This window comes from Trachymyrmex cornetzi, unplaced genomic scaffold (genome assembly GCF_001594075.2).
Source record: "Trachymyrmex cornetzi isolate Tcor2-1 unplaced genomic scaffold, Tcor1.1 scaffold1093, whole genome shotgun sequence".
Lineage (NCBI taxonomy): Eukaryota > Metazoa > Arthropoda > Insecta > Hymenoptera > Formicidae > Trachymyrmex > Trachymyrmex cornetzi.
In genome coordinates this window covers 34,594-49,437 of record NW_017295646.1, presented here as the reverse complement: position 1 = coordinate 49,437, position 14,844 = coordinate 34,594, and the positions used below count along the sequence as shown (strand labels likewise).

Genomic DNA, 14,844 nt, shown 5'->3' with positions numbered 1-14,844 from the left:
TATGTGTAGCTACAAGAACGATAATATGACAATATATTTCGCACTATATATTATTATACATTTAACAACAATACGCGAAAAATTTCTTTTATGTTACGTAATATTACTAAAATTTGGATAATTACAGAAAATATTCAAAATATTCTGCTATTTACACAATTTTCAATATAAAATAAAATATATTTACACAATAAAAACAAATTTACATAATTTTTGTGGAATTACGGTAATTTGTGTAAAATTGCATGATTTTTTATATTTACAGAACAAATCATGTAATGTATTTTATATTTATTATATGTGTAAATTTACGAAATTTTTTTACAGTGTAAGTGGCTTGTGTCGTATCGTGTCCAATCATGTGCAAAGTAACGATAAACGTAACTGTAAAATTCGTTACCGTTACCAAAAAAATGTAACTTCGTTACCGTTACAGTTACCAAAGAAAAAAAGTAACGCAGTTACTAGTAAAGTTACCAAAAAAGTAACTTGTAACTGTAACTTCGTTACAAGTAACGAGTTACTTCCATTCCCTGTATATGGGCTCATGCTTGTGTGTGTGGCTACCGATTTCGCCACATTTCGCCAGGCCAACTAATTTTGAATCACATGCTGACTACTAAGGAGCTTTAACTCGTCGCTCAAAGAGTTTACCGGGGCGCGATTAAGTCCTTCAAGGCCCAGTGCACGCCATTCATTCGGCGGGGACCCGCTCGTCGCCGAGGCGTAATTTTCGTAATCTTTCTTAATCGTCCGTGTATTAGTTTATTATTACTGGATCGAGGAGTTCACTCTTCGTCACTTTCTCGCGACGCGAAGGATATCGAGGGCGGTTCTTCGGCCACGTGGCGGTTCTCCGGCCAACTTCCGGGAAAAGTTGCGAATAAAAAAAAAGAGCGGCGAGTTACAAACAGCGTTTTACCCCCCCCCCCCCTCCTCATCCCGCTGGACAGATTAATAAGGATTTATCGCGAGAATGTTTATATCTACAGGTTTCTATTAATCTTACAGTCATTGTTATAATAAATGATACGCGTAGTTGTAATAATTTCGTCAAGTCACATCGATCTTAGTTTGTAATTGAAATATATGAATCCTAGTAATTTTCTCTCATTTTAAATAATAATTTAAAATGGGACATTCAATTCAGAGGACACAAGTCCGTTATCACAATATATGGTTACCCAAAAATTAAAAGTTATCAAGAGATTCAGCAATGAAATTCAGTCATGAATTTCTTGGTAACCTTTAACCTTTAATTTTTTAAGTAATCATAGATTGTAAAACAGGACAGAGAAATTCTCTGGATGTCTTTATCCAAACAACATGCATTATTTAGAAGACCTCTTTCTGATATCTCTTTTACATATCTTTTAGACTTGATTTCATCAATATAGATTAACTTATTGTTCATCTTTTTCTCTCTAACTATTAGAATTAGAAAAAGATAAAGAATAAATTGAACGAAGATTAAAAATAATCTTACAATTAATGGTGGAACCGGGCTTTAGGTCCGATTGTATTAACATTACTTTAACTTTAAGCAGGCTTCAAACTCTCTCCCTCTCTGTCTCTCGATTTTAAAAAGAGAGAGTTTAAGGCGTCGTCTACAATACACGGAGTTTATAAGTAAGAGTAAGAAATTGACCAATCGCAATCGATTATTCTTCTCACATTCGACTGTGATTGGTCAATTTCTTACTCTTACTTCTTACTTCGTGTATTGTAGACGACGCCTTAAGTCTCGTTTACCCCAGATCTACGATAGGTATTTTAAGCCTTAAGTCGTAAGAAATTGACCAATTACAGTCGAATTCGAAAAGAATAATCGACTACGATTCGTCCATTTGTTATGGCTTAGGGCTTAGAACTCTATTGTAGATCCGGGGTTAAAATCAAAATAACGTTGGTGCAATCGGGCTTTAAATATGTATATTTCAAAAGACATTTTTTAGACCTGATTGCACCAACGTTACTTTGACTTTAAACCAGGCTTAAAATTCTCATTTCTCTCAAAACTCTCAAAGTCTAAGTAATGTTGGTGCGATCGGCCTTGGGCACGCATCTTGTCTGACTGTGAGTAGGACGATAGAGATGGTAATCCGACGGTGCCAAGTCTGGAGAGTACGCTCGGTGCGGCAGAACTTCCCATTCAAGCTCTCGAAATGTCTGCTTCACGCTTTTCCCGACATGCGGTCGAGCGTTATCATCCAACCAAATGACTCTGCGTCGATTGTTAGCTACGGACGATCTTTTTTGCATCAATTCGTTACTCAATCGGTATAATTGCTGTTTGTAGCGATCAGCTGTTAAGCCTTGTGTCCACGATGCTAGAAATCGGGCCGAGATCTCGGACAGAGAAAAAATTAACAAATTTATATATATATATATATGAAACAGGAGTACCTAGCGATTTGATATAATAATCTTGACAAAAATTCAGCATGAAATTCGTTGCATGTAATTGCCTTTTATTTTCTCTGTATCTCTCGTGTCTCAATAGCGCGTATTTTTCCACAAGCAACAGAATCCTATTTTGCAAGACCCAAAGTAACCGCAAGATTCAAAGTAGCTTACCAGATTTGTCCTTGTTTCCTGCAGACCGCGCAATTGTCACAGCCGAGCCTTGGGGAGTCGCTTTCTCCGGGATTTCTCATCGTATGCTGTCAAGGACAAAATTTCAAGGATAAATTCGTTACTTCAACTCACTTATAGGCACTTCTACGCGAATAAGTTACGAACTTCAAAACACGCACGCGCATTTCGAAACGAGCTACGAGTATGACTCCGTTCGGGATTTGCGCTATCAGCGCCATTTGTGTCATAATATCCTTGTCTCACGTCTAATGGACGATGAAGATAGAATTATGACATTTATGACACAAATAGCGCTAATAACACTTCCCCCAACGCGGCCTACACGTAGCGCGAAACAGCACGAAAACAAACTGGCTAGATAATACATTAAGAGCCATCTGTGAGAAGATCATGGAACACGCGATGGATAAGTTGAAACATGGCGGCGCCCTTGGTTGCGATATTATTAGCTTAACCTTTTCAGCAGTTGAGTGGAAAAAAAATTCCATCATCATATCTATATAAGAATCATTAATAGTAATGTGTTTTCATGAATTTAATGAACGAAATATACACGCCGAAAGATATATGCCGGCATAATTAATAGACGTTAGTTCAATATCACTAATTATAATATTAATATATTACAAGAATGTCTGTATTACGTGCTGCGTTTTTCACTTATAATAATGGCTCTATTATTCCAAGGTAATTATGAATTACTTTTGTCTCTAATTGTGTCTATAGCTATATTGCATAAATCTTTAAAGAAAAAATATCGGTATAAAAATATATAAACATGATACATATAAAAATAATGAATGTTATACATTTTGCATTATATATTCATTTATCATAATAACGGCTCTATTATTTCAAGATAATATGAATTACTTTTGTCTCTGTGTGTAATTATACCGCATATAAATCTCTAAAGAGAACACATGAGTATAAAAATGTATGCACATGATAAAAATCCTATATTTAGGATTGGAATGATTTAAGACAATGATAAACGTGTTCTTTTGATGATAAATCAATTTTTATTTAATTAATTTCAGGTATTCCTTGCAGAAGTGTTTCTTGCAAGGAAGAAGCCAGAATTTATGGGGGACAGCAAAGCGTGAATTTAGTAAAATTACTCAAAGATGTGCCAAAGAAAATGTGAATGAGTCAAAGCTTTTCTCGTACATTCAGAAATTTGGTTTCAGTGGACTTGGTGTAGCGGTTGCTTGTATTTTAAAATCACATAATCAAATTATACTCTGTAAAGAAGCCAAAAGAATAAATGACATAAGTCCAGTCAATCCGGATAACCCTGACTTGATCTTTGAATGGACAAAATTTTTCAAGTATTTATATCCACATATCTGGTATTTATTACTAGCACTATCAGTAAGTATTTATAGACATGTAAAAATAATTGATAAATCTTATATTATTGCAAATATTGTACTGACAATCTCCATATTTCTAGAGTGCATTAATAGTTGCATTGTTAAATATACAAATACCGCAATGCGTTGGAAGTGTCATAAATGTACTAACGGAAATATGTCAGAATAAAAATGATTCTGCAAAACAAGTTATTTTCCAGCTTACTCAACCAGCTTTTATTTTGGCACGCATGTACATTGCTCAAGTATGTAAGATAATTACAATACTTTTTTCGATATCTCTCTTTATGAAATACCACATACTTGTCTCTAAATATCTGATTTTTACCTTTCAAGGCATTTTTTACTTTTGCATATATTTATACTCTGTCACATGTTGGTGAAAGAGTTGCAGTGAGCTTACGTCAGGATTTGTTCAAGTCCATTATTATGCAAGACATAGCGTTTTTTGACAAAACGCGTTCTGGTGAAATAGTAAGTCGATTGACCAGTGATATTCAAGATTTTAAAAGTTCATTTAAAATCTGCATTTCTCAAGGTTTGAGAAGCTTCACACAAATTATTGGTTGTATCGTCTCTGTAATAGTGATATCACCGCAATTGACCACTCTTGTGGTATTCAGTTTGCCCCCAATAATTTTTATCGGTACTCTGCTGGGAAGAAGTTTGCGCAAGCTGTCGATTGAAGCGCAAAATCAAGTTGCAAAGTCTACAGCCGTCTGCGAGGAAGCAATACAAAACATCCGAACGGTATTTTTAAAATAATAAACTGAAAAAGATGCGAAACAATATTAATACACTGCACTTCCTTTTTTTTTTATCAGGTGAGAGCCTTCGCCGCGGAGAAGAAAGAAGCGGAAATGTTTTACAAAGAGATTGAACGTTCGTCTGATCTATACGAACGATTAGGTTTTGGTATAAGCTTCTTTCAAGCAGGAACGAATTTATTGCTTAACGGCATTTTACTTTCCACGCTGTACTTTGGTGGGCAGTTACTCTCTACAGGACAATTGTCCCCAGGAAATCTTATGGCATTTTTAATGGCTACACAAACCATACAAAAGTCTTTAGGCCAGTTATCAGTGCTTTTCGGAACCTTCGTTAGAGGACAGAGTGCTGGGGCCAGGATTTTTCAGGTAATTTATTATGTATTTGGATTATACAATTTTATAGTAACTTTTCCTGAATTAAAAACTATAATTATATCTTTTTTTTTTTTAGTACTTAGATATGCCGCCTTCATCAATGATGATCGGTGGTGACATAATCGCGGATAAATCTCTCGCAGGGAATATAGTTTTCAAAGATGTAAATTTCAGCTATCCCACTAGACCTGATCACGTTATTTTGAAAAATTTTAACTTACACATTCCCGCTGGGAAAACTGTGGCTATTGTTGGTACTAGTGGTAACGGGAAATCAACAGTAGCTGTATTATTAGAAAGGTATGATTTTACAACAATAACGTGTATTTTATTTGAAGTTTAAAAATTTATACCTAAAATTGTACAGATTTTATGATGTTGATGAAGGCTCTATTACTATTGATGGTAAAGATATCAAATCCCTTAATTCAAGTTATCTCAGAGGCAATGTTTTAGGCTATATCAATCAAGAGCCTACTTTATTTGCTACCAGCATTATGGAAAACATTAGGTATGGGAGACAAGACGCAACAGACGAAGAGGTAAAAAAAAGAATTTAAATTAATATAAGTACTGATATATACTTAATATTTTCCATAAGGTCTGTTTTTTATTGCTGCACTCTGAACCAGTGCAATAAGTTAAAGTAAAACAAACGTATATTTGTTTCACTTCAACTTATTGCACTGTGTGTACTAGTTCAGAAAGTGCGGCAATAAAAAACAGACCTAAATTCGATCAATTTAGGTCATCGAGGCAGCTAAAGAAGCGAATGCGCACGAATTTATAACGAAATTTCCAGACAGCTACGCGACTGAGGTTGGCGAAAGAGGCACACAACTCTCTGGTGGACAAAAGCAACGAGTTGCTATCGCCAGAGCCTTATTAAAACAACCATCTGTTTTAATTCTGGATGAAGCAACAAGGTAGGAATAGCAAGATTATATGAAATTTATCTTGGTGTTTATCTACTTGTCTGTGTTTTTAGTGCATTGGACTATGAAAGCGAGAGAGTCGTTCAAAAAGCGATTGAAAATATTACAAAAGGTAGAACAGTTCTTGTCATTGCTCATAGATTGAGTACCATTAAGGGAGCCGATGTAATTGTCGTGTTACAACGTGGTGTCATTGTGGAGGTATTATATTTAATCGATAAAATTAACATCATGTTTTTATTATATAAATATATATAATTCATAAACAATGAATGTTTTTTAGATGGGCAAGCATTCGGAATTGATTAAACGAAAAGGAGTATATTACATGCTCGTTAACGAGCAGGAAAAAGAAAACATGTAATAGTAATAAGACATAGAACAAATTATATTGTACAAACGATTAATGTAAGTAAAATAATAAGAGGGTATTTATTACTATTTTCCCGTTTTATAAAATAATTTTTTCTTTATACCTCGATGTATATAGAAAAATGGATTTATGTATTATGTAAATTGCTCGCGACTACCTCAGAAACGGAAATCAAATTACAAACATACAATAAATTATTTTATCTACATATTCGCATTATATATACACCTTTTAACAAAAAAATGACAATATCTATATAGTCTAAATAAAAAATTATATACAATTTATGAATTTATTTAAGATGTATATATATGTTTATAATTAGAGCATTTTATTCAGTTACTAAAGCAGATGTTTCCGTGCTATCCTTACTACTTTGCGTTACCAGATCTGTCTAAAATAGGTGGCTCTTGTATGGGATGAATTGTAGTTGCAATGTCATCCGGTGCGGTTACTTCTTTCGAAAAAGTGGATCCCGTCGTTGGTGTTAAATATAATTCATCAGTATTGTCGGGTAAATATCGAGCAGAAAAACTTTCGACTTCATCTGGTGCAAATGAACTAGCATCTGCAATTTTACTGTCTATTGACGGAGTAACTTCGGATAATCCTTCCGTGGCAATTTGATCAATAGCTGCTTGTGGCGGCAAAATCGACGGAGTAGATAATATATCAGAATCATCATACCTTGGATTATCTGTGATTGAACCGGTATTGAAATTTGATGTGCTGTCTTTGTTATTTCTATCCTGTTCCGTAGCTACATCTTGCATTTCCTCATCTATCTTCGATGACATGCTGCTAATTGGAGAAGATTCTGCCCCATTACTTATTGTTGGTACAGGGTACTTATCAATCGAATCTGTATTAAAATTTAATGGTGTCACTATACTGTCTTCGTTGTTTCTATATTCTTCTGTAATCGCATCTTCCATTTTTTCATCTAGATTTGGTGACACATCACTGATTGGAGAGGATTCTGATATATTATTTATTCTTGGTGCCAAGTACGGATCAACCAAATCAGAATTCCAATTCGATGGCATTAGTGTGCTGTCTTCATTGTTTCTAGATTGTTCTGTATCTGCATCTTGCGTTTCCTCATTTATCTTCGATGACGTACTGCTAACTGGAGAAGATTCTGCTATATTACTTACTGTTGGTGCCGGGTACTGATCAACCGTATCTATATTCAAATTTGATGGCGTTACTATACTGTCTTCGTTATTTCTATATTCTTCCGTAATCGCATCTTCCATTTTTTCATCTAGATTTGGTGACACATCACTGATTAGAGAGGATTCTGATATATTACTTATTGTTGGTGCCGGGTACTGATCTGTATTCAAAGTCGATGGCGTCACTATGCTGTCTTCATTGTCTCTATATTCTTCTGTAATTGCATCCTGCATTTTTCCATCTATATTCGGTGACACGTCACTTATTGGAGAAGATTCTGGTACATTACTTATTATTGGTGCAGGGTACTTATCAATCGAATCTGTATAAAAATTCGATGGGGTCACTATACTATCTTCGTTGTTTCTGTATTGTTCTGTAGCTTCATCTTGCATTCTCTCATCTATCTTTGATGGCGTGTCGCTAATTGGAGAAGATTCTGCTACATTACTTACTATTGGTGGCGTGTACTGATCAACCGAATCTGTATTAAAATTTGACGGCGTCATTGTGCTGTCTTCGTTGTTTCTATTTTGTTCCGTAATCGCATCTTGCATTTTCTCATCTACATTCGGCGACACATCACTGATTGGAAAGGATTCTGGTACATTATTTATTGTTGATGCCGAATCAACCGAATCTGTATTAAAATTCAATGGTGTCATTGTGCTGTCTTCATCGTTCCTATGTTGTTCCGTAATCGCATCTTGCATTTTGTCATCTACATTCGGCGACACATCGCTGATTGGAGAGGATTCTGGTACATTACTCATTGTTGGTGCTGAGTACAGATTAACAGAATCAGAATTCAAATTCGACGACGGTACTATCCTGTCTTCATTGTTTTTATATTGTTCCGTAATTGCATCTTGCATTTTCTCATCCACGTCACTGATTGGAGAAGTTTCTGGTACATTACTCATTGTTGGTGCTGAGTACAGATCAACAGAATCGGAATTAAAATTCGATGGCGGCACTATGCTGTCTTCGTTACTTTTATATTGCTCTGTAGCCGCATCTTGCATTTTTTCATTTATATTCGGTAAAACGTTGCTGATTGGGGTAGATTCTTGTACATTACTTATTGTTGGTGCCGAATATTGATCAACCGAATCAGTATTGAAATTCGATGGCGTCAATGTGCTGTCTTCATTATTTTTATATTGTTCCGTAATTATATCTTGCATGTTTTCATCTACATTCGGTGACACGTCACTGATCAGAGAAGTTTCTGGTATATTACTCATTGTTGGTGCTGAGTACAGATCAACAGAATCAGAATTCAAATTTGATGGCGGCACTATGCTGTCTTCGTTACTTTTATATTGCTCTGTAGCCGCATCTTGCATTTTTTCATTTATATTCGGTAAAACGTTGCTGATTGGGGTAGATTCTTGTACATTACTTATTGTTGGTGCCGAATATTGATCAACCGAATCAGTATTGAAATTCGATGGCGTCAATGTGCTGTCTTCATTATTTTTATATTGTTCCGTAATTACATCTTGCATGTTTTCATCTACATTCGGTGACACGTCGCTGATCAGAGAAGTTTCTGGTACATTACTCATTGTTGGTGCTGAGTACAGATCAACAGAATCAGAATTCAAATTTGATGGCGACACTCTGCTGTCTTCGTTACTTTTATATTGCTCTGTAGCCGCATCTTGCATTTTTTCATTTATATTCGGTGAAACGTCGCTGATTGGGGTAGATTCTTGTGCATCACTTACTGTTGGTGCCGAGTATAGATCAACTGAATCATTATTAAAATTCGATGGCGTCACTGTGCTGTCTTCGTTGTTTCTATATTGTTCCTTAATCGAATGCGATGTGTCATCGAGTTCTGTCGTTAATGGCGATGTAATTCGTAAATTTAATAATGATGATCCGTCCTCTTCGTTCTGTCCTTCGTCAGATGTTTTTTGCATAGTTTTAAGCTGATTCGGAGTTTGACTGTACATTATCTTTTCGTCGCTGCCTTCAGAAATTAAATCTTCTTTGATTGGATTTAACGAACTCGCGTTGTTACTTGACACTTCCGTATCGTTATCATTATCCTCTGACAGTGGTCCTATTATACTTACAGGGGTAGTAATGATAATACCATCGAAATTCTTGAAATTTACATTTTCCTTTTTTTCTACAATAGGATCGTCTGTGCTAGCTTTACTTTCTTCAAGTATTTCTGAAATTTCTTCCACGTTTCCGTCTACAGCTTCATCGAGACGTGAAATTTCCACATCTTCGCCCGGGGCATCTGGAACACAAACTGTAGTATCCACCGAATTGTCATTCACACAATCTGCCACAATATTGCAAACTCCTCTGTCCACTTGATATCCCGTATTTTGTGGGCACTTGAAGACACTCTGATAAAGTCGATGTCCGTTCGTATCGCATGTGTAAAACATGGAACAATGGCCAGGCACGGGAAATCGACCATATCTCGTGCAACGTGGCATTCTAACGTGATCGTATGTGTAGTCGTCTGATGAAATAATACTGGGAGTTAATTTACTTGAATCGTAGTAAACGCATCGCTGCAAACGATTGTCGAAGATCTGCCTGTTTGCACACTGCGCCAGGATCGACTTGTCGCGTTTGCAAATGTGATAATAGAGAGAGCTTTTACAATGCGGCTTCAAGACATTGATGCCACATGATTGTCTGTTTTCAATGTGAAGCACTTTGCCGCCTCCTGGCACACCTAAACAACGGCCTTCCTCCTGATCATAGTACTGATTGAACTTGCAATAATGTATAGTGGCGGGCTTAATTGCTCGCCGTCGGCTGATTTTGTGCGGTTCCACAGCTGTATTGTCAGTGTATTGCTGCAAAAGTAATTTCCTCGATATAAAAGTTAATAGTAAAGAGCAGGTATAATATTTGATAAACTTCACATCTTATTACAAAAAAAAATATGTATATATAAAGCAAAAAATACTACATATGTACTCAGATAGCCAAGTCTGTAAAAAACAGATTTTTTAAATGTCTGCTATACACTATGCTAATAAAATAACAACAGAATTAGATGTACATAATACTATTGACTGCTAGAAAAACGTAACAGAATCACTGCATCAGATAAGGCAGGATCTGCTAAGTTTCTGCCAACAATTTGCCTTCACATTATATCGACAGTTGATGTTAACAGAATACAAGTCTAATGCGAATGCAGTTGGTGGCGGACTGCCGTCATTTTCTGCTTGAACCTACTGACAGTCTGTTAGAAGACTGCAGACATTTTGCTATTTGGTATATTTGTAATTTATTATTTCACTTAAAATATACTTCGATATTTCATTGATTCTTAGATTTGCAAGTTTTTCTCGTAATGTAATCTAGCTTTATCCTATTTTTAAAAATTAGGTCTATAGATATGCATCAAGTAATAATCAAATTGCTTACCCCAGAATTGTTTGAATGATATATTGTCGCAGTTAATAGTACAATTCCGAGTGGTAAAAGTAGAAGAATCTTAGTTGAAGTCATGATGCGAGAAGCGGCTCGTCTCTCAATAATGTGTCTTCCCGATTTAATAAATCGCGTCTGTCTTTTCAACTCTTATGAAACAATAACTTTAAAGAACTCATCACGAAGAGAAGTATGTGGATTTATACATTTCATATCGAAAACGTGCCGATTAACATGTACATAATGCGAAATTGCAACGTGATGCATCTTCGGTCGGCAGTCTTAGGATTTCCGAGAACGCAAGATGTTCGTGCGCGAAACGTCGTTACCGAGTTCTGTGCACGAAAATAAGGATTAACGGAAGTAATAATAATAAACGCTTCTTATTTTCACATTTATATCGGAGGAACGAGATTGGAAATACATGCGAAATCGCACGAATCAAATTACGTCTGTGCATCGACATTAAGAGGTATAGCTTACAGTTTCGCGATAAATCGTTCAAGGCCGATTGAGTCATTATTACGGAATTCGGGAGTATAATTATCACGATATTTGCGTTCTGAAAAACCCTGATCGTAACTGAAGAGCATAATAAATAACAGAGAACTTTAGAAATAAAAACAACAATTTATTAATTAATCAGCTGGCAATAAGTAAATCAGTAGTAAATCTTTATATATACAATATTTTTCGTTGAAAGATAAATATCTACAAGTTAACGTTCACAGTTCATCTTATAGAATAGAATACAGAAAATAAGTTATATTGAAATATATATATAGATATATGAAATAGGATTTCATTCTAGGATTTGTACATCGTTGGCTGCGTTCGGAAACGTCGCTCGGATGCCTCCGATGCTTCGGATTCATCATCTGTCTTTGATTTTATATATATGTATTTTATATATATATATATATATATAATTATATATATATATTATATTTTTTTTAAACATTAAATGTTAAACAAGGACAGATGATGAATTCGAAGCATTGGAGACATCCGAGCGACATTTTCGAATGCAACTGTTGCTTGTGACGAAAGCAGAAGTTAGTATACAATTATACACACACACAAACACGTGTGTGTGTGTGTGTATAGAAAAGTCCTCATTTACAATTTGCTTTGAATATGCTATTTTCTCTCAGCAGTCATATTGTGGTACTCTGTATGTAAAATTGTTGCTCCTTATGATGTTAATTCCGGCACCGTAATATGGCATTACATAGTGTGAACCGTCCGCCGGTCCTACGATTTGCGTAGCTATCAGAATCACATCGGCAAACTGACCAAGAAAAAGAAATCCCAACGTGCTCAGCTTGAGTAAGCCTAGAGCAGGATATCCAAGGTAAAATCGATCCATGCCGAACATACCAAGAAATATCGATAGCAGTAATGATGTCTCAAATGAATATCCATTTCTGAAAACAACAATTTAAACGTGAAAGTTCACAAACTGTATATATAAACTTGAAATATTTAATGTAACAAAAATATATTTTACACTAAAAGAAGTTATAGGTCCCTGGAACCTACTAGCTTTTTGTTATCAGTTTCATTTCTTTATGAATTTTTCAAGTTCAATTACATATTCTTAATCTATGGTATAAGACTATTTGAAAAAAGTATAAATAAAATATCTATGATAGCATTTATTGCTTCTAAATCTAAATGTAAATTATGTATTGAAAAATTGTTTCAAAAAATACTACTTTTTAAATTATTTCTAAGATTATCAGGACCATATGTTCCAGTTAAAAGTTAATCATCTGAAGCTGACGCCAGAATCTGTAATATGGTTAACTGATTCTGTAAAACACACTTAAGTTAATTAAAAGACACTAATTAATTTCAAGAAAGCAAAATAACATATATGTAAAAAAGAATGAAAATATTAAGTATATTTTAGTAAGAATAATTCAAATTTGGGAATGTAACATAAAGAAAATTGACAAATGCTTGACATTTTGAATAAAAAAATTTACAACTGAATGAGTTCAATAAATACACTATCAACTCCAGAAGTTTTATTACATCCTCAGTTTACTTCTTTCAATTAACTCTAATTTTGGTTTAATTTACTACTCTCGATCTTTTTCTAATTATTAAAACTACAAAAAGATAAAAAGCAAGTTGAGTCAAGATTACAGTTAATAAATATTAGTAAAAAGAGGCATAAGTCACCCAATTACTTACGTCCATTTACAAGGTATATCCTTCTTGAAAGTGTTGTTCTTTGTTTCTGTACAAATAAGGCCATCAGCAGCTAGACATAGCACTAAAAAAATATAAGTAATCCAAGTTTAATTTTGTAAAAATTATAATTCCAGGTAATTCTAGATATGTTATCAAACTTCTAAATACAGTAAAATAAACGATATTTTATATATAATAATTTGAAAAGCAACGTTCAGCGCAACGCAAGGTATAATAAACAATAAAGAAATATGAAGATAATTGCTCCAATTGTCTATGCTTAACTCTCTTAGAATGCAAGAAGATATGGGTCTGTCTTATTTTACAATGTTTAAAATATTGAGAAAATATAGCAACAGAACATCAGAAATGTCAGTATGTGAGATTGAGGTTAGGAATACTCCGAAATGCCGATCCCGGTGCTCGAAGTCAAGCTCCTACCTTTGGCCTTGTTTTCCTTGGTGCAACCGCGAGGTTGCTGCGTCTTTAGGTCTATGAAATCGTAATCAGGATGGGGGCAAATGTACTGCCCCATTCGCAGATTACTGCAGTCGATCTCGTACGTGTCCGTGCCATTGCTCAGCGCGATCGCCAACAGAAGGATGAGCAGCCCGCTAAAAAATTGCGTCGAATGGGACATGCCGTTTCATTTTACTCGACATTACCCGTTACATCCATTACATCCGCGAACACGAGACGACGGATGACAACGTTCGCATCCTCGTGTTTTGAAACACACCACTTTACACAAACAACAAGTGACTCTGGTCGAAGAGAAACGCGAGAGCGCCATCATTGGCCATCACGGCTGATTATGGCTTTTTTCGCGTGACGCTTGGATTGGCTTGGAAGCTCGCATGATGCAAGTAGTCTATTTGCATCATGGGAAGCCCCTATACACTAGCAACACTAATGTCAATTTTATGGAAAAATAAAAAAATAATACTAAAATTAAATAATATAAACAACTTGCTCTTACGGGGTACAATTAAACACAAATGATTTCATTTCAATTTAAAAAAAAAATTCTGATTCCCGAATTGCAGATATTGTTATCTTTATCTGATATTTGTTTCCTCTCAAATCATAAAAGCTATTATTGAATTTGAAACGCATTATATTTTTCTTGCTTTAAAATTTCTTCGTGTAAGCAAGTTATGTTGATTTAACACTACATAATCTTATTACAAAATTTATATTAAAAAAAAACATTCTCAAAATATTTTTTCTTCTCTGTGCATAATTTAATAATTCCCATACAGCACAGAAAGATTGCAGAAACATTGCAGAATAATTTCACCGAAACATTGCAATATTGCATGGTGGTTGCGAAACGTTGCTAAATCATTGTTGCAAATTTCAACAATGTTAAGATATCCGTTTTTTATTATATTGCAACAAAATGTTCCAGTAATATTGTAATGTATTGGATAAATTTTTTACGAAGACTCTAAAATGTGAAAACTATTTCTATACATATATCTCACTAACTTTAATTTTTCTACAAATCGCATTTGTAATGATATATGCTTTCCAAAAACAATTTTTTATGATAAAACCATAAAATATTCCAATAAATATAGTATTAATTCTGAATGATAATTTATTCGTAAGGA

The 14,844-nt window shown here is 34.7% G+C and overlaps 3 protein-coding genes across 4 annotated transcripts; 1 reads left to right on the top strand and 2 right to left on the bottom strand.

Moving 5' to 3' along the window:
- The first annotated feature begins 3,026 nt into the window (after positions 1–3,026).
- Positions 3,027–6,575, top strand: LOC108761543 (ATP-binding cassette sub-family B member 8, mitochondrial). Of its 2 annotated transcripts, XM_018508154.1 has the most exons (10): positions 3,027–3,285; positions 3,639–3,972; positions 4,055–4,219; positions 4,311–4,724; positions 4,799–5,110; positions 5,196–5,419; positions 5,487–5,661; positions 5,867–6,045; positions 6,108–6,255; positions 6,338–6,575. In XM_018508154.1, the coding sequence occupies exons 1-10, from the start codon at positions 3,230–3,232 to the stop codon at positions 6,416–6,418; spliced, it is 2,088 nt and encodes a 695-aa protein (XP_018363656.1). In that variant the 5' UTR covers positions 3,027–3,229; the 3' UTR covers positions 6,419–6,575. The 2 variants fall into 2 exon arrangements, with proteins under 2 accessions (XP_018363656.1, XP_018363663.1); XM_018508161.1 differs by lacking the exon at positions 6,338–6,575 and having other exon boundaries at positions 5,922–6,045; positions 6,108–6,189.
- A 214-nt stretch (positions 6,576–6,789) lies between these two features.
- Positions 6,790–11,123, bottom strand: LOC108761567 (protein PF14_0175). The gene is made up of 2 exons (XM_018508181.1): positions 11,021–11,123; positions 6,790–10,440 (listed from the first exon to the last, which is right to left on the bottom strand). The coding sequence occupies exons 1-2, from the start codon at positions 11,102–11,104 to the stop codon at positions 6,799–6,801; spliced, it is 3,726 nt and encodes a 1,241-aa protein (XP_018363683.1). The 5' UTR covers positions 11,105–11,123; the 3' UTR covers positions 6,790–6,798.
- A 942-nt stretch (positions 11,124–12,065) lies between these two features.
- On the bottom strand, positions 12,066–14,019 carry bisc (TM2 domain-containing protein 1 biscotti). Its single transcript, XM_018508170.1, has 3 exons — positions 13,670–14,019; positions 13,229–13,310; positions 12,066–12,453 (listed from the first exon to the last, which is right to left on the bottom strand). The coding sequence occupies exons 1-3, from the start codon at positions 13,866–13,868 to the stop codon at positions 12,177–12,179; spliced, it is 558 nt and encodes a 185-aa protein (XP_018363672.1). The 5' UTR covers positions 13,869–14,019; the 3' UTR covers positions 12,066–12,176.
- Positions 14,020–14,844: the final 825 nt, after the last annotated feature.